This window comes from Dendrobates tinctorius, unplaced genomic scaffold (genome assembly GCF_039654945.1).
Source record: "Dendrobates tinctorius isolate UK_male_01 unplaced genomic scaffold, ASM3965494v1 ptg000143l, whole genome shotgun sequence".
NCBI lineage: Eukaryota > Metazoa > Chordata > Amphibia > Anura > Dendrobatidae > Dendrobates > Dendrobates tinctorius.
The window spans coordinates 13,822,275-13,843,345 of record NW_027361810.1 but is presented as its reverse complement, the minus strand read 5'-3'; the positions used below and the strand labels follow the sequence as shown (position 1 = coordinate 13,843,345).

General features: G+C 38.9%; 1 protein-coding gene and 1 long non-coding RNA gene across 2 annotated transcripts in view; one reads left to right on the top strand and one right to left on the bottom strand.

Annotated features, from left to right (window-relative positions):
- TMEM163 (transmembrane protein 163) overlaps positions 1–21,071 on the top strand; it is a 143,355-nt gene that overhangs the window by 75,529 nt on the left and 46,755 nt on the right. Inside the window, exons 3-4 of the mRNA XM_073545535.1 lie at positions 11,914–11,957; positions 14,998–15,089. Coding sequence (XP_073401636.1) covers positions 11,914–11,957; positions 14,998–15,089 — 136 coding nt within the window. The remainder of the gene's footprint in view (positions 1–11,913; positions 11,958–14,997; positions 15,090–21,071) is intronic.
- The window catches only part of LOC141049275 (uncharacterized), a 40,072-nt gene that overhangs the window by 12,299 nt on the left and 6,702 nt on the right, over positions 1–21,071 (bottom strand). The window lies entirely within an intron of this gene.

Below are 21,071 nucleotides of genomic sequence, written 5' to 3'. Positions count from 1 at the left end.
ATGGAGAAATTATGTTGCGGAGGGGAGTAATGGGTACCCAAAGGGATTAAAACACAATCTTCCAGTTGCCTTTAATCTCTACTAGGGGGAGCTTACGGCATACAGTTTTAGGCTATATATACGGTAAACTTCTGCACCCCCATAGTAAAACAGATGTATAAAAAACAGTCATGCACAATTAAATGTCTACATTTTTTAAAACATTTCTTACTATTTGTTTACCTAAATTCGATTTCCTTCCCAAGAACGATGCGAAAAGAAATGCTTGCTAGGTACCCATGCAAAAAGTCAGCGCCTGCAACAGGGTGTGACATTGGTGCAACATATATAGATGAAAAGTTTGAGTAGTAACGTGCCAAAAAAAGTATTTGTGAAACCCACATTTGATGAGGAAGATAGTATAAGATAAATATCAGGTTTTAGTGAATTTATTTAAAACAATTATTCCCCCTCCTCCACAAAAAAGGATTGCACAAGAAATGCAAAATGCTCAGTATAGTCGCTTGTGACTGGCAAGCACACCATCTCTGGCTGACATGGATTTCAGATTTTTTTTTCAGAGAATCCGCATAATGTCCATCCAACAGCCTTCAGTCTACTGATCCAACATGGAAAGTTGTGTCCTGGGTAGAAGATCAAAAGTTCTCTAGTTCTTAACAAGCTGTCAGACAGGATAATTGCATCTCTAAAGATGGATATATAGAAAGATAATCAGATAATAGATAGATAGATTGATAGATAGATGGATAGATAATAGATAGATAATAGTTGGATATGGATGGATAGATAGATAACACTGGTCAACAGCATTTTTGGTGCCAAAGATATTTCATCGAATTTAGGGTATTTTTGGGGTGCTGATTCTGAATATGTCATCAGTTTTGCCAGATTGGCTCAAGTTTTTGAGATTTTTGGTATCTTATTTATAGCACTTGTTGGTAAATGCGACGCATCATCTCATTAATTTCTTTGGATTAGTACTTGAACTGAGCAGTTCTCAATATAGTTTTGTGTTAATTAGTGTTCTAAAAGTTTGTTCATAGCTTGATTTTTGCACTAACTTTATGTTGTTGTCTGTTTTCCAGTGAAAAGCATGAACTCATCATGAAGAAGTTGTCTTAACGATCCAGACTCATTCTGTTACATTTGTGGTGAATACACACTGCCAAAACATAGAAGAAACATAACAGACTTCGTAAAAAAAGTGTATTTTGCCTATTTTGGGGTTATGCTTGGGGACCAAGACAAGTTTTGGGCACCACACATAGTGTGCAAAGCATGTATCGAATTATTACGAAAATGGAGCAAAGGACAAAGAAAAAGCTTCAAATTTGGTGTTCCAATGGTGTGGAGAGAGCCAAAAAATCATCATGATGACTGTTATTTATGGTAAACACAGGTACAGGCACATCTTCACAATGAGGGACAGGCCTTCTTGCAGATTCCATGTTACTCCCATTTTCGTTTCTTATGCTTATTGAATCCTTGCACTTGCACTGCACAGAAATAACAGTCATCATGATGATTTTTTGGCTCTCTCCACACCATTGGAACACCAAATTTGAAGCTTTTTCTTTGTCCTTTGCTCCATTTTCGTAATAATTCGATACATGCTTTGCACACTATGTGTGGTGCCCAAAACTTGTCTTGGTCCCCAAGCATAACCCCAAAATAGGCAAAATACACTTTTTTTACGAAGTCTGTTATGTTTCTTCTATGTTTTGGCAGTGTATATTCACCACAAATGTAACAGAATGAGTCTGGATCGTTAAGACAACTTCTTCATGATGAGTTCATGCTTTTCACTGGAAAACAGACAACAACATAAAGTTAGTGCAAAAATCAAGCTATGAACAAACTTTTAGAACACTAATTAACACAAAACTATATTGAGAACTGCTCAGTTCAAGTACTAATCCAAAGAAATTAATGAGATGATGCGTCGCATTTACCAACAAGTGCTATAAATAAGATACCAAAAATCTCAAAAACTTGAGCCAATCTGGCAAAACTGATGACATATTCAGAATCAGCACCCCAAAAATACCCCAAATTCATTAAAATATTTTGGACACCAGAAAAAAAATTTTTTTTCGTTGACCTGTGTAATAGATGGATAGATAGATAATAGATAGATATGGATAGATAGATACATATGGCTAGATATAGATAGATATGGATAGATGATAGATAGATAATAGATGGATAGATAATAGATAGATGATAGATATTTGTGGTTTTTATTGTACACTTGGATCTCTCTGGCTCTCTGGCTATTGTATGTCAATAAAAGCCTTTTTTCACATGGACATTCTGCTGTTGTGTGCATGTTATCCTGTGTCTCTTTTCTCCCTTTTTTTCATTTGATGTATTTGGCACGGTGTTGCACCCAGTTATCATATTCATGTCATATTTTCCGTGGTGCCCACCTATATACATATATAAAGATATAGATAATAGATAGATAGATGTGAGATAAATAGACATAACATTAACATTAACATTAACATAACATTAAACAATTTATTCCCCCTCCTTTTACTGTAAAAATGATTGTGCTGCCTTCCTGCTGCTTTCTAGTGCATTAAGAATGAAGAAAATATATATGATTGTAAATCAAGTTCAACAGATGCAGCTCCACCATATCACTGATGAATCACATTGAACCTGACACTGATGCTGGTACCTCTTCTATCTCCCTCTACCCTTATTAATGGAGTCTCTGTGTTATTTACATACTACTACTTACTCTCATCTTTTTCACTGCTGCAGTTATACAACACATTCAGTATGGAGTATTTGTCCAATGTTTTAGGGCTTTTTCTTTCTATCATTATTGCTGAGCTGTGATGTGCTCTCTCTGTCCAGATTCACCACAAATTGGCAGCTGAATTCTTTGCCTCGGCTTTTATACAGGCTGTAATAGACCCTTCAGATTGGCAGTGCTATACCATGTGATAGCAGCAAGGCATTATGCATTCTGCAATGTATAAAAAGGCAGCCGGCATTTTTTGGGGAGTCATACAAATTGGATCACAAATTGTATGAATTAGCAAATTTCATCAAATTCGGCTCAAAATAATTTAGCATCTAATCAATTTTCTCATCTCTAGTCACAAGTCTTTTCAGAAACATGAGTCATTGTAGCTGATGCCTGTATTGTAAGGGATTGATAATATTCAGGGCTCACCAGGCGCTATAACAAGCGCTGCTTCTAGAAGGAATTTATATCCCGCCATGATGTTTCTAGAGGCGGGGGCTGCAGCCTGACAATGGTGCAAGTAATTCTCGTCTATGGATATGTTGTGACAGTGATGCTCTGCTCTTGTCATGTTTTGCCTCCGTATTACGCAGCATATGTTCCTGCATATCAATTTGCTAATGTGTGAAGATGAAATGTAGGAGGATATGGCACCTTCTTGTCGCACGCAGCAATCTTGTAACCAGCGCAGCTCAAGCTCCTTGATCTGCTCACATTTATTGTGATCTTTAAGTAGAACATTACGTCCTGTAAGAAGAAAAGCTAGGATCCTACATCTTAGTATTCTTATGTATTGAGCAGGAAGATGCTCCCTACGCTCCCTACTGCAGAGACCTGGAGACGAGAATCCGCCTAATGTCCATCCAACAGCCTTCAGTCTACTGATCCAACATGGAAAGTTGTGTCCTGGGTGGAAGATCGAAAGTTCTCTAGTTCTTAACAACCTGTCAGACAGGATAATTGCATCTTTAAAGATGGATATATAGAAAGATAATCAGATAGATAGATAGATATGGATAGATGGATATATAGAAAGATAATCAGATAATAGATAGATAGATAGATGGATAGATAGATATGGATAGATGGATATATAGAAAGATAATCAGATAATAGATATATATATGGATAGATATATTGATAGATAATAGATAGATATAGATAGATAGATACATATGACTAGATATAGATAGATAGATAGATAGATATGGATAGATGATAGATAGATAGATAATAGATGGATAGAAAGCTATAGATAATAGATAGATAGATGTGAGATAGACATAACATTAAACCATTTGATTTGATACGAATTAGATACAATCTCTCTCCGCTCAGCAACATTTTTACACTGATTTATTCTTTTTCTTTCTAACATAATAATGAGAAAGAGAATGTTAAAAGGCATTTTTATTACTTACTGCAAATTCAAAAGTTTCCATCCATTTCATTAGTATTTGGTGCCATTGCCCTTAAGCTGAATGACTTAGGTTAGACGTTTGGGATCTCCTTCCACAGGCTTCTCACAATAGTTGGTCGGAATTTGGGCCCATTCCTCCTGACAAAACTGGTGTAACTGATCCAGGTTTGTAGGTCGCCTTGCTTGCACCGGACTTTTCAGGTTTGCCCATAAATTTTCAATAGGATTGAGATCAGGGCTTTGTGATGGTCGCTCCAAAACATTGGCTTTGTTATCCTTAAGCCACTTTCTTACCATTTTGGCAGTATGCTTCGAGTCATTGTCCATATGGAAGACCCATATCCTCCCATATGGCAGCATCATGTTGTGGGGTTGTTTTGCTGCAGGAGGGACTGGTGCACTTCACAAAATAGATGGCATCATGAGAAAAGATTATGTGGCAATTGAAGCAACATCACAGGACATCAGCCAGGAAGTTAAAGCTTGGGCGGAAATGGGTCTTTGAAATGGACAATGACCCGAAGCATACTGCCAAAATGGTAACAAAGTGGCTTAAGGATAACAAAGTCAATGTTTTTGGAGCGGCCATCACAAAGCCCTGATCTCAATCCTATTGAAAATTTATGGGCAAAGCTGAAAAGGCCAGTGCGAGCAAGACAACCTACAAACTTGGATCAGTACACCAGTATTGTCAGGAGGAATGGGCCCAAATTCCGACCAACTATTGTGAGAAGCTTGTGGAAGGAGATCCCAAACATCTAACCCAAGTCATTCAGTGTAAGGGCAATGGTAACAAATACTAATGAAATGGATGGAAACCTTTGACTTTGCAGCAAGTACGGTAATAAAAATGCCTTATAACATTCTCTCGCTCTCTCAATATTCTGGCATTTGTCAAATATTAATAATTACGGTAATCCTAATTGTCCTAAAACGGGAAAAGTTTATTCTGATTTCATGTGAGATATTGAGAAAAACCTGCAGATGTGTCTTTATATATAGTGGATGGAAACTTCTAGATTCAGCTGTATCTGTAGATATATCTGATTTAGATAAGAGTTAAGGAAGGACACATCTGTAGATTTTTCTTCCCCTCCGTCCGCAGTGGGTGACATCTCTGTTTTTTCGTTGTACCTTTCTGGTGACATTTATACATGGACATTGTGGGCTGAGCGGGAGGTTCTGCTGACAGATGAAGAATGGCGTCTTCTCTCCAGAGTCTCAGCATTTATCATCTTCCTAGGAAAGTTCACACACAATGCAGATGTTGGCCGCTTTATTCCTCAATCGAGGTCCAGGAATAAGCCACAGTCTTGTCTTTATTACACTTCTGCAATGACCAGTTCATTGCCAGGGAACAGATACATTGTTACTGAGATTTCCACCTTTTTATCCTCCTGATAATCCTGTTACCTCCTTAATTCTTATCAGTTGATGTCACTGTTTCTGTCTCTGGGACATCAGTGACTATGTTTGCGCTGTATGGTGGCATTTAGACGCTGTGTAACACTATTATTTGGTTCTGTGTGGTGGCACTATAAGAGCATGAAAGTAGCATTTAGGCACCGTGTTACAATGTTGCTTGGGCTTTTGCTTTTGGGATCTGTATGATACTAATATTTGTTCCTGCAATGATAACAGTATTTAGGCACCATATAGCACAGTTACATCAGCATGTTATGGTAGTAATATTTAGGCGGTATATGACACTATTATTTGGGCATCTTATGGTAGTAGTATGTAGATGATATTTGGCACAATTATTTGGGCATGCTATGATGGTAGTATTTAGGCAGTGTATGGCACTATATTTGGACATGCTATGATGGTAGTATTTAGGTAGTGTATAGCACTATTATTTGGGCATGCTATGATGGTAGTATTTAGGCAGTGTATGGCACTATATTTGGGCATGATATGATGGTAGTATTTAGGCAGTGTATGGCACTATTATTTGGGCATTCTATGATGGTAGTATTTAAGTAGTGTATAGCCACTATTATTTGGGCATGCTATGATGGTAGTATTTAGGCAGTGTATGGCACAATATTTGGGTATGCTATGATGGTAGTATTTAGGCAGTGTATGGCACAATATTTGGGTATGCTATGATGGTAGTATTTAGGCAGTGTATGGCACTATATTTGGGCATGATATGATGGTAGTATTTAGGCAGTGTATGGCACAATATTTGGGTATGCTATGATGGTAGTATTTAGGCAGTGTATAGCACTATTATTTGGGCATGCTATGATGGTAGTATTTAGGCAGTGTATGGCACAATATTTGGGTATGCTATGATGGTAGTATTTAGGCAGTGTATGGCACTATATTTGGGCATGATATGATGGTAGTATTTGGGCAGTGTATGACACTATTATTTGGACATGCTATGATAGTATTATTTAGGCAGTGTATGGCACAATATTTGGGTATGCTATGATGGTAGTATTTAGGCAGTGTATGGCACTATATTTGGGCATGATATGATGGTAGTATTTAGGCATTGTATGGCACTATTATTTGGGCATTCTATGATGGTAGTATTTAAGTAGTGTATGGCAATATTATTTGGGCATGCTATGATGGTAGTATTTAGGCAGTGTATGGCACTATTATTTGGGCATTCTATGATGGTAGTATTTAAGTAGTGTATAGCCACTATTATTTTGGCATGCTATGATGGTAGTATTTAGGCAGTGTATGGCACAATATTTGGGTATGCTATGATGGTAGTATTTAGGCAGTGTATGGCACTATATTTGGACATGATATGATGGTAGTATTTAGGCAGTGTATGGCACTATTATTTGGGCATTCTATGATGGTAGTATTTAGGCAGTGTATGGCACAATATTTGGGTATGCTATGATGGTAGTATTTAGGCAGTGTATGGCACTATATTTGGGCATGCTATGATGGTAGTATTTAGGCAGTGTATGGCACAATATTTGGGTATGCTATGATGGTAGTATTTAGGCAGTGTATGGCACTATATTTGGGCATGATATGATGGTAGTATTTAGGCAGTGTATGGCACAATATTTGGGTATGCTATGATGGTAGTATTTAGGCAGTGTATAGCACTATTATTTGGGCATGATATGATGGTAGTATTTAGGCAGTATATGGCACAATATTTGGGTATGCTATGATGGTAGTATTTAGGCAGTGTATGGCACTATATTTGGGCATGATATGATGGTAGTATTTGGGCAGTGTATGGCACTATTATTTGGACATGCTATGATGGTATTATTTAGGCAGTGTATGGCACAATATTTGGGTATGCTATGATGGTAGTATTTAGGCAGTGTATGGCACTATATTTGGGCATGATATGATGGTAGTATTTAGGCATTGTATGGCACTATTATTTGGGCATTCTATGATGGTAGTATTTAAGTAGTGTATGGCAATATTATTTGGGCATGCTATGATGGTAGTATTTAGGCAGTGTATGGCACTATTATTTGGGCATGCTATGATGGTAGTATTTAGGCAGTGTATGGCACTATTATTTGGGCATGCTATGATGGTAGTATTTAGGCAGTGTATGGCACTATTATTTGGGCATGCTATGATGGTAGTATTTAGGCAGTGTGTGGCACTATTATTTGGGCATGCTATGATGGTAGTATTTAGGCAGTGTGTGGCACTATTATTTGGGCATGCTATGATGGTAGTATTTAGGCAGTGTATGGCACAATATTTGGGTATGCTATGATGGTAATATTTAGGCAGTGTATGGCACTATATTTGGACATGATATGACGGTAGTATTTAGGCAGTGTATGGCACTATTATTTGGGCATTCTATGATGGTAGTATTTAGGCAGTGTATGGCACAATATTTGGGTATGCTATGATGGTAGTATTTAGGCAGTGTATGGCACTATATTTGGGCATGCCATGATGGTAGTATTTAGGCAGTGTATGGCACAATATTTGGGTATGCTATGATGGTAGTATTTAGGCAGTGTATGGCACTATATTTGGGCATGATATGATGGTAGTATTTAGGCAGTGTATGGCACAATATTTGGGTATGCTATGATGGTAGTATTTAGGCAGTGTATAGCACTATTATTTGGGCATGATATGTTGGTAGTATTTAGGCAGTGTATGGCACAATATTTGGGTATGCTATGATGGTAGTATTTAGGCAGTGTATGGCACTATATTTGGGCATGATATGATGGTAGTATTTGGGCAGTGTATGATGGTATTATTTAGGCAGTGTATGGCACAATATTTGGGTATTCTATGATGGTAGTATTTAGGCAGTGTATGGCACTATATTTGGGAATGATATGATGGTAGTATTTAGGCATTGTATGGCACTATTATTTGGGCATTCTATGATGGTAGTATTTAAGTAGTGTATGGCACTATTATTTGGGCATGCTATGATGGTAGTATTTAGGCAGTGTATGGCACTATTATTTGGGCATGCTATGATGGTAGTATTTAGGCAATGTATGGCACTATTATTTGGGCATGCTATGATGGTAGTATTTAGGCAGTGTATAGCACTATTATTTGGGCATGCTATGATGGTAGTATTTAGGCAGTGTATGGCACTATTATTTGGGCATGCTATATTGGTAGTATTTAGGCAGTGTATGGCACTATTATTTGGGCATGCTATGATGGTAGTATTTAGGCAGTGTATGACACTATTATTTGGGCATGCTATGAAGGTAGTATTTACGCAGTGCATGGCACTATTATTTGGGCATGCTATAATGGTAGTATTTAGGCAGTGTATGGCACTATTATTTGGGCATGCTATGATGTAGTATTTAGCCACTTTGGAGTACAATCATTTGGTCATGCTGCGGTGGTAGAATTTAGGCAGTGCATGGCACTATTATTTGGGCATGCTGTAATGGTAGTATTTAAGTAGTGTATGGCACTATTATTTGGGCATGCTATAATGGTAGTATTTAGGCAGTGTATGGCACTATTATTTGGGCATGCTATGATGGTAGTATTTAGCCACTTTGGAGTACAATCATTTGGTCATGCTGTGGTGGTAGAATTTAGGCAGTGCATGGCACCATTATTTGGGCATGCTATAATGGTAGTACTTAGGCAGTGTATGGCACTATTATTTGGGCATGATATAATGGTAGTATTTAGGCAGTGTATGAAATAATTTGGGCAGGCTATAGTGGTAGAATTTATCTACTTTATTGCACAATCACTTAGGCATGGTACATAATATGATGGTAGCATTTAAGTGGTATATGGCACTTATTTGAGCATGGTATGGTGGTAGTATTTAGACAATATATGGCACTGTGATTTGGGCTATGTTTTTATAATATAATGAGACCAAGCACTGTGCAGGATACGAGAATGTGCTTTTCTCATGAGGATTGTCACATATAAGAATTATTTATCTTTGACTAGATGCAGGATTTTTACTGAGGAGTTAATAGAACGTTTTTGGAGAAGGATTTATACCGTAAAGAATAAAACCGCCTTGCAAGACTGGATCTGCCATTCCTTTATAGTCGCTCTTTTATGTTCCCCACAATAAGCGCAGGAAAGGTTACTCGATCTCTCGTTACTCGTCTTCATCTCTGCAGGCGCAGCGTATTTGTTCTAGCCCAGCAAGGTGGTTTAGCATTCGCTGTCATAATTATGAAGGGTTGCGAGGCTCCGCTCCGACACATCAAAGAAATTCTGCAATTAGACATTTTACAGCCTGTCCTGTCTTGAAGGTGTAGAGGAGGTTTATAGGAGCATTTCTCTAGAGAGCAGCATGGCGGAGGCGGGTGAACGTGTTGCCTACTATTTTAATGGCCTAGGCACTAAAAACAACTTCTCTATGTGACATTTCTTCTGAGCTTCTATGGAACATTTGATATTAAAAATGTGTATGGCTCACGTCATGTATCATGTATCGCTCGAGAGGCATTTTCCTTACCTTTGAACATCCCATAGTTCCTTTTTTTCCTGTTCGCTAGTTACATTAATAAAACTCCCTCAAAAAATAAGTCTAGAATATTATAGTGCTCAGTGAGTAAGAAAATGGGGGAGGAGGGAGGTGCAGCTGCAGATACTTTTTCTTTTAAAACAGATATTTTTTATTCAACAAGTAAAGCAAGTACAATTTATACCCAATAACATACAATTAGGCATTTATGAGATTTTGTCCCCCCCCCCCAGTAGACAGCAATCACATTTTCCACCTCTCTTAGGAAACCAAAACCAAATTTTGCAATGTACACACTACACTGTAATATGCAGCTGGACCAGGACACTCAGGAGCCTTTATGCAACCTCTAATGTTTCTTAAGTGTCCATATACCTCCCTACGTTATCTGCAACCATGATGCCCAAATTTGTTTAAACTTTTTTAACTCATTTCTTTTCCGATATATACTGTACTTTCTTCTATGCAAACTGTATAATCCACTTGCTGAATATATTCCTTTCAGCTGCAGATACTTACATAGAGTTTTTATAAAGCAATATTGCATAAAAAGTAGAGGAAATGTCCATTTTTGCAAATTCTGCTTAGCACCCACATTCTAAAAATATTGCACATTTTTGCAAACTTTTTTTTCACATTTATGGAACTTCTATCTTCACCATAAATAAAAAAAACATGCAAAATAAATGTAACTTGCATATCGTAGCTGTCTAAGATTCTTAAAGTGAACTTTCTTTTCAAGATTTGTTATTTTAGTACACTTTACAGCAGGTCGGAAAGTAAGAAGCGGGTTAATGTTGTGCTGACATCTAGAGGTCAATAGGAGAACTGCAATATTTCTGAATTGATATGTATTCCTGCAGCTGGCTCATTTCTGTACTACCGAAGATTGACTGTTGGGGACATAGTTATGTTATTGAATATATTAAAAAGTAATCATAATGTACCAAAAATTAGCACGCCTCTACCGAAATCTTGTGAGTTTTAGTTAGAAATTTGACAAGATATATATCAGCAAGAGATTTCCGTGTCCTTCCTCAGTCGGCAATGATTAGTGCTTAATAAATGGCCGTCTAAATACTGGAAAATTAGGATGATATGGTAAATCCACCTAAAAAGTGGCGATTTATCAGAAGTTCTATGAGCTGAGTGCTCGGAGGGAGATGTCATGTTTGCCATGAAATCTTGTTATTATTGTCACCGTTCCCGCTCAGCAGAACACAGGTTCTTGTCACCTAAAGATAAGCGTGACTTTCACTCCCTGTGGTTTCCTAATTCACCAGTTCCCATGATACTGATCAGTCTATTAATCACTCATTTCATGGATGAATATTATACTAGGTTAGTATTTGTTATATGTTTCGTCTGGAAGAGATTAGTTCTCTTCAAATATTTGCCTGCACATGAAATTCAATTATTTTGCAATTTTCATATTGGCCTCTAGGTGTCAGCACAACAGCAGGAAGCCCACTCCTTACTAAGGCATCTCACTTTCAGGACTGCTGTAAAGACTGATGTAAAATGGGAAAGGGACTGAAATGATAATGGAAGGTAGTTTGAAAGCAAAAAATAACAATTGCAGCATTTGCTTTATGTCTGGGATATATACATTATACATTTTTTTTCCTTTGTGTCCTCCCTTTGGTATAGAGCTTGCAGTTAAGTGGCCGGCTGATGCCATTGCTATGAACTATAATCAGCACTTGTCATTAAGATGTCACCTCATGAGTATTATTTAAATATCCTGTGTATAAAGACTAATTAACCATCCGCTTCCTTCTCCAGCTGTCTCCGTGATGAGGTACAGCGCATCATCGTTTGGATTTGCAGTAAGTCGTTTTCTGTATTAATTATTCACAATTTATTATGTGTTAATTGTCATATTTGCCGTCAGGGAGATCAATCATGAGAAGCAATTTATGAAAGGGCTGTCCCATTAGGACAATCCTGTGTCCATACGCCGTACTAGGGCATAAGGACATCATAGAGACATGTCTTCCCCTCCATATTGGAACCCCGTTTTCTATGACCTAGAATGACCCTGACGAGTAGCAGCTTCCACTCTGGAGGTCTTGTGCCTCCATTTGCAATGCAATACCTCATTGCCCCTGTAGTGGCCACTGCAGAGAAAATGAGCAGCCAACTGAATCATCTCCTAAAATCAATCAATGGGATTGCATTAAAGGGATTGTTGTGATGAGGCAAGAACACTCAAAAGTACAGAGCCAAACACTAAATCTCTTATTTTATTCCCACTGCACCCATAAATAGTATGTTTGGTTTTTTTGTTTTTTTTTTAAACCCGCCATACAGTTCCAGAAATATGGACCTTACTAAGGTGGCAAGGCTCACAAGATCCTCACGGGCGTGTCTTTAGTTTTCTTTGCATTATTACCCTGTGAGCAAAGCCTCCTCGTAAAGACCATAAAATTTAGCACTACTGTAAATAAAGAGTCCACTATAAAACCAGTATAGCAGATTTTAATAAAACACACACAAAAATTTGGAAGAATATGATGAAAGCAGAAACTGGCCATTCTTCACTTTAAAGAGTAAATTATATTTCAATTTTTTCAGAAATCAATAGTACATGTGAAAATAAGAAATGTTGTATTAGAGAAATCCTCTCTTTTTCTCCTCCTGGACTGATCATTAATTCTTGAAAATGCTCACTTCTTGGATAAAATATGTCTTCAGTGAATACAGACTTTCCCATTACTGAGATAGGAGATGACAGTTAGTGCTCATAAAGTCCTATGGAGAACTGTGACTATTTTTTTCAGGACAACTTACAATAGAATGTCTGTGTCTGCCTTTCATAGAATTTCCAAAGCACCAACTGTCATCTTCTATCTCAGTTATGGGGAAATTTGTCTACACGGAATACAGATTTTACCAATGAATTGTGAGCAAAAAATCACAAGAGAACGAAGCCAATTTCTCTGATAAGATATATTACAAAGTTGCTTATTTTTTTTCTTCATTTATCAAATCAAAATTAAACATCCGGTTTCCCTTTCAGTAGGATTGGTGCCCAGGGAACATATTCTTCCAGGAATATCTGAAGGGTTTTCCCTTTTTTCCAGAATCTTGTATATTTTGAACGAATTGGAAACTATGCCAACAGTTCTGATGTTTGTAGTCTGTTACCATGGAAACACATAGATCTGCAAACTCAAAAGATTTTTTTTAATAAATGCACTATAGAAAATATATTTATTTTTTTCATTTTGATGCATTAGAAATGTTGCAAAAGTATATACACCTCCCAGTCTGTAATAGTAATAGTTTCTATTGAAATCACTGTCATTGCAAAGTTACTGTCATCCTTTGAATCTGAAGTGAGATTATTATTAGTTTCTGAATTTTTATTTATTTTTATTTTCATTTAAAATATTCATAATTTTGGTTCTGACGTTAATGATAATATAAAAAAAAAATCTCTCGTAATTTCCAACGTGGTTTGGTCTTCGGCCGAGTACAATAGTCATCAGGCCGCGCGACGACGTAGATGTTCTGATTGCTGGTTTCTCTACCGCAACTGTCCTGTTCCAAAAATATCCGCACTCGTCTGCGTAATCTGAAACTCCTAATTGCCTTCTTTTGTTTTGGGAGAACTGATAATGATAAAGCGGATTCGTCTTCTCGGTGGATATTTAGAAATGATTTTATTTATTTTTTTACCAGCTGATCGCCGCGCTCTACTGTAAACCGCAGGGGGCGCCGTCACTCCGAATTATTATTACCTGATTTTATTTTTTTACTTTTTGCTCCCTGGCTGCCATAAAACAAGTGCTGCAATGACATTAGTGCAAAATCTAATGAGAGGAGTAACAGGGAGATAATTGGGGGACTCTGTGACTACAAGGTAATGGCCTAGACTTTGTTTTCTTATGGATCACGAAATATGATGAAGAAGAGGAAAAAGAAGTTAGGAGGACAACTAGTTGACATTGAAAGCACCAGGAGAATAGTGTTCTCACTCCAGCCCAAAAAGACGTCCCAAAGACCCCACACCGCATAACATAACTCCAGATTATTCAGACCCCGAATCTGTTCCCTACCCAAAATCTTTCTGCACTCAGAGGCCCCGATCCATCATTGACATTTTTCCACTTTTCTGGATCAATTTTCTTATTATTAGCCTCTTTACTATTAGCTTATTCTTCGTTACTTTTTGCGCCATTTTTAATGTTTTTATTTTATTTTATTGCGTCTTTTCACATTTTCTTCAACAGCCTTTGCTTATCCAGAAGTTTTAGACAAATTCCTGAAATGCGACTGTTACCTTTTTTTTTTCTCTCGGGTCCTGTCGCTAAAGTCGCAGCCTGGTTGTGAGATTTCTGGAATATTTGTTTGTTTTTTTTTGTTTTTTTATTTGGCGCAGTTGAAGACTAACGTGCGACATTCTAAAAGGACGAAGAGCCAAAAAGTCACAAAAACAGCTGAGGAGAAAAAGAAAGAGGAATTCTAATGTGTAGCAAAAAAAAGTCAACAAATCCGAAAAGACAAAAGCAAAGGAAGAGTGGGTTTAAATATTGCAAATGATGGATCGGGCTCAGAGTATTTAAAAAAAAAGATCCATGAACGGCAACTTGTTGATGGTTTCCTGATAACAACAGATTACCTATAAAGCAAAAAACATCAGAAATAACTTTACATATAATTATACTGAAGGTTGGAGCGTCACTGTAATATCTTGCGGACTAGCAGTTACCTGTTGATTCCTAACTGATCACACGTGATTTCTCGTCTCCGCCGATCGCTTGAAGATCATCCCAGTTTTAGTGAACGTTAATAATCAATGTATCGGTGATTCTCAGTTTTTTTTTGTGCCGTGTTGCTTTACCGTCTCGCTTTACTTTTCAGTTTGACGCCGTTCTGGACGTCTTATCCTCAGGGATCGTCTTATGGCGCTACAGTAACGCAGCGGCCGTCCACTCCGCGCACAGAGAATACTTGTGAGTATACATTGTTGCTTCACAAAATCAGAAGGAATTCAATATTAATTGGCTTAAAGTCTAGAAGTTTATTTTGTCAAAGGATTTTTATTGCGCTTTGCCTGCAGCTGCTTATGCGGAGCGCAGCAGCGGAGATGAGTTTGTCATTGGCTGCTGCGCTCTGCATAGGCAGATCAGCATCATGAAGTGAACTTTGTCCACTCTGTTGCTGCCAGTGAAGTGAACTTTGCCATCTCTGTTGTTGCCTCTGCGGAGTGCAGCAGCCGATCACAAACTCATCTCCGCTGCTGCGCTCTGCATAAGTAGCGACCAAGATGCCAGATGAGCAAGTAATGAATGGAGATAATATGGAACCACAAGCAGTGGAGATGGATCCAATAATGTCTTCATTCATTGCTAAGAGTTATCTTTATGGTTTTACACTTCTTGTAACCTTAATTACTGTATTTTTTGGACTATAAGACGCATGTTTTTCCTGAAATTTTTTTTGGGAAAATGGGGGTGCGTCTTATAGTCAGAATATACTTACAAGTAGTGTGGCAGCAACAGGAGTCGGGCGATTCTGCGGCGGTCCGACGCTGCGGGGTGATAATCACACTCCCATCCCAAGCTGGTGCGGCAGGATTCGGTGGTGCGGGGGCACCGTCTACATTTTCTGAAAGCCTGGAGCCTCTGCACTTTCATTGCTATGATGGGTGACTTCCGTGAAATTGGCTGCCGGAAGCGGCGCGTGCGCAGATTAGGATTTCGGCAACGAGATCTCGGTGCCGATATCTCAATCTGCGCATGCGCCAACCCGGCGGCCATTTTCCCGGAGGCCACCACATTGCGGCAGTGGGGATGTGCGGGGCTCCGGGCTTTCACAAAATGTCAGCGGAGCCCCGCACCACTGAGCACCGACGAACCTGCTGCACCAGCCTGGGATGGGATTTTCCGGAACGGCCACCGCTTCACAGCAAGGGATGTGCGGGAGCTCCGGGCTTTCAGAAAATGTCGGCGGCGGCCACCGCACCATGACCACCGCAGATCCTGTCATATCAGTCTGGGATGGGAGTCATATCATCGCCGGACCACCGAACACCCTCTGTGACCACGCTCCACCAGCGCTACTGATTTCCCCCGCTAAGCTGAATTAGGACTGTAAGCCAGACCCCCATTTGACACATTAATTTTTTTTCCCCCTATTTTCCTTCTGAAAATTTGGGGTGCGTCTTATGATCTGGTGCGTCTTATAGTCCGAAAAATACGGTAGGTACATGTGTACTATCTCCTATAACAGACCAAGCAGTGGGGGGAGGCTCCTGCTGCAGCCAGTTGCCTAACAGAGTTATGATCTGAGTTCTGAGATTAAAGTGGAGATTTGTCGATCCCTTGGGAAATGTCCAGAAGATATTTTTAACATACAAGTGTAGCAAATGATAACTTGAGATCAAACTCAATACATACCATATACAGCCCCCGAGCCCTATATATCACCTTTAAGGTGCGTGACTTACAGGATAAAAGACTTGTTTGTCGTTTTATTTTAATTAGCATTTTAATTAGTGATTCAGTATATGGAGGCCGGCTGAGAATAACCTGAGAATAATGATATTCTCCGTCAGACGGATCTGCTATCCTCATTATTTTACCGCTAATGTGAGCACGGCGGTTATTGAGATAATGAGCAGAGCGCCAATTCTAACGAATGTCTAATGAGTCGCCCTCGGCTGCTAGTGAAAGTGTTACATTTGCTAATTAGTGATGAGCGAACGTGTTCAGATAAGGTGTTATATGAGCATGCTCGGGTGCGAACCGAGTGACTTTGGCACGCTCGAATACTATGATCCAGTCCCCGCCGCGGCATGTCTCGCGGCTGTCCTAACAAACAGGCAATCCCTGCATGTGTTGCAGCTCACGGACAGCTGCGAAGCATCCAGTTGCGAAGACTCAAGCCTATTATTCGAGCGCGTCAAAGACACTCGGTTAGCACATGAGCATGCTCAGATAGCACCTTATCCCAGCACGTTCACTCATCACTATTGCTAACGAGACTAAGCCGTGCGGCGCAAAGATTCCTCCAATCTTCTGGTGATCCTGTGATAAGATCACGTGTCCTTACAGCAGCATTTAATAACTACGAGTTATGGGACTTCTCCCACCTGCAGCCCACGTACGGAGCCTACAGCAGATCTTCATTACCTTAATGGGTTCAGCCTTTGGAGCATCAAGCAGTTTTATTAGCCGCTGATAACATTAAGGAAAGAGACAAAATAATAACTATAGAAACAAGTTATAAACCAGACAATGCTCGTATTATACCAGCAGGGTCCAAATCACTATGTAAAAGAGGTTGTATAACTTATACCAGCTGTACTTATATAATTAGGTATCAGTCAACACTCAGGTTATACCAGGACTGTCCAGAATCACTGTATACAAGAAGAGGTACACATATATAATTATATACAGGAGACGCCCAGGTTATACCAGCTGTACATATATAATTACTGTATATACAGGAGATGCCCAGGTTATACCAGCTGTACATATATAATTACTGTATATACAGGAGATGCCCAGGTTATACCAGCTGTACATATATAATTACTGTATATACAGGAGAGGCCCAGGTTATACCAGCTGTACATATATAATTATGAAAAGGAGATATCTAGTTTATACCAGCTGTACAAATATAATTATATACAGAATATAACCAGGTTATTGTGAAGAGAAAGAAAAAATAGGATGGCACTCACCGTTCATGTGAATCAAATCACTTTATTTCACATACACAAGGCATCGGCATAGGCACGGGAGCAATGTGCTGGAAGACGGACAACAGCCGTTTCTCGCTCAATACGCTTCAACAGGTCCTATTTTTTTCTTTCTTTTCACAATGAAATGTTCTGTTTTTTCAATATGGGATTGAGCACCCGTTCCAAGTGGGATTAAGGTATTTTTTTATTAATGTGAAAAATATATGTGCAGACATCCAGGGTATTTTTCCACACAACGGTGCCGGATATCTATTTTCTCAATTTGTGGACAGTTATAACCAGGTTATACCAGCTGTACATGTCTAATTATATAAAGGAGATATCCAGGTTATACCAGCTGTACATATATAATTATATACAGGAGATGTCCAGGTTATACCAGCTGTACATATATAATTATATAAAGGGGATACCCAGGTTATACCAGCTGTACGTATATAATTATATACAGGAGATGTCCAGGTTATACCAGCTGTACATATATAATTATATACAGGAGATGTCCAGGTTATACCAGCTGTACATATATAATTATATAAAGGGGATACCCAGGTTATACCAGCTGTACGTATATAATTATATACAGGAGATGTCCAGGTTATACCAGCTGTACATATATAATTATATAAAGGGGATACCCAGGTTATACCAGCTGTACATATATAGTTCTATACAGGAGATGTCCAGGTTATACCAGCTGTACATATATAATTATATACAGAATATACCTAGGTTACACCAGCTGTACTTATACAATTACAGTGGGTACGGAAAGTATTCAGACCCCTTTACATTTTTCGCTCTTTGTTTCATTGCAGCCATTTGGTAAATTCAAAAAAGTTCATTTTTTCCTCATTATTCTACACTCTGCACCCCATCTTAACTGAAAAAAACAGAAATGTTGAAATTTTTGCAAATTTATTAAAAAAGAAAAACTGAAATATCACACGGTCATAAGTATTCACCCCCTTTGCTCAGACACTCATATGCAAGTCACATGCTGTCCATTTCCTTGTGATCCTCCTTGAGATGGTTCTACTCCTTCATTGGAGTCCAGCTGTGTATAATTACACTGATAGGACTTGATTTGTAAAGGCGCACACCTGTCTATATAAGACCTCACAGCTCACAGTGCATGTCAGACCAAATGAGAATCATGAGGTCAAAGTAACTGGCCAAGGAGCTCAGAGACAGAATTGTGGCAAGGCACAGATCTGGCCAAAGTTACAAAAGAATTTCTGCCGTACTCAAGGTTCCTTAGAGCACCGTGGCCTTCATAATCCTTAAATGGAAGAAGGTTGGGACCACCAGAAATCTTCCTAGACCTGACCGTCCAGCCAAACTCAGCAATCATGGGAGAAGAGCCTTGGTGAGAGAGGTAAAGAAGAACCCCAAGATCACTGTGGCTGAGCTCCACAGATGCAGTAGGGAGATGGGAGAAAGTTCCACAAAGTCAACTATCACTGCAGCCCTCCACCAGTCGGGCCTTTATGGCAGAATGGCCCGACGGAAGCCTCTCCTAAGTGCCAGACATAGGAAAGCCCACATAGAGTTTACGAAAAGACACATGAAGGTCTCCCAGACTATGAGAAATAAGATTCTCTGGTCTGATGAGAAGAAGATAGAACTTTTTGGTGATATTTCTAAGTGGTATGTGTGGAGAAAACCAGGCACTGCTCATCACCTGCCCATTATAATCCCAACAATGAAACATGGTGGTGGCAGCATCATGCTATGGGGGTGTTTTTCAGCTGCAGGGACAGGACGACTGGTGGCAATTCAAGGAAACATGAATGTGGCCAAGTACAGAGATATCCTGGATGAAAACCTCTTCCAGAGTGACCTGGACCTCAGACTTGGCCGAACTCTGTGACCATTCTTGACTGGCTAGCCAGAGCCCTGACCTAAACCCAATTAAGCATCTCTGGAGAGACCTGACAATGGCTGTCCACCAACGTTCACCATCCAACCTGACGGAACTGGTGAGGATCTGCAAGGAAGAATGGCCGAGAATCCCCAAATCCAGGGGTGAAAAACTTGCTGCATCATTCCCAAGAGGACTCATGGCTGTACTAGCTCAAAAGGTGCTTCTCCTCAATACTGAGCAAAGGGGCTGAATACTTATGACCATGGGATATTTCAGTTTTTCTTTTTCAATAAATTTGCAAAAATTTCTACATTTCTGTTTTTTTTCAGTCAAGATGGGGTGCAGAGTGTACATTAAGGAGAGAAAATTAACTTTTTTGAATTTACCAAATGGCTGCAATGAAACAAAGAGTGAAAAATTTAAAGGGGTCTGAATACTTTCCGTACCCACTGTATATACAGAAGGTGCCCAGGTTATACCAGCTGTACATATATATATATATATATATATAAGCATATACAGGAGATACCCAGGTTATACCAGCTGTACATATATATATATAAGTATATACAGGAGATACCCAGGTTATACCAGCTGTACATATATGATTATATACAAGAGATGCCAGGTTATACCAGCTGTACATGTATATAATCATATACGTACAGCTGGTATAACCTGGGTATCTCCTGTATATACTTATATATATGTACAGCTGGTATAACCTGGGTATATCCTGTATATACTTATATATAAGAGATGCCAGGTTATACCAGCTGTACATATGTATAAGTATATACAGGAGATACCCAGGTTATACCAGCTGTACGTATATAATTATATACAGGAGATACCCAGGTTATACCAGCTGTACATATATATAAGTATATACAGGAGATACCCAGGTTATACCAGCTGTACATAAATATAATTATACACAGAATATACCCAGGTAATACCAGCGGTACATACTGTATATAGTTATATAGAGAAGATGCCCAGGTTATAGCAGCTTTAACTGTATAATTAGATACAGAATACACCCAGGTTATACCCGCAGTACATCAATTGTCAGAGCCAACATCATTTTAATATGATACAACATAATGGTGTAAATGGACATTTTTTGCTGGTTTTTTTTCACATAATTTTCTATCATTGCGCAAATATAAAATGGGTAAAAACAAAGCAGAAAAAGAAAATAAGAGAAATCAATACTAAGCAAAATACACGCTCCTGAAAATTGGAGCAGAGTAGTCTCCGAGGTGCCGGGCTATTGACTGATCACCACAAATCAGACAGACAGGAACTTCTCGGGGCTCAGCTTGTTTTCTCCTCGGAGGGAGAGTCCGT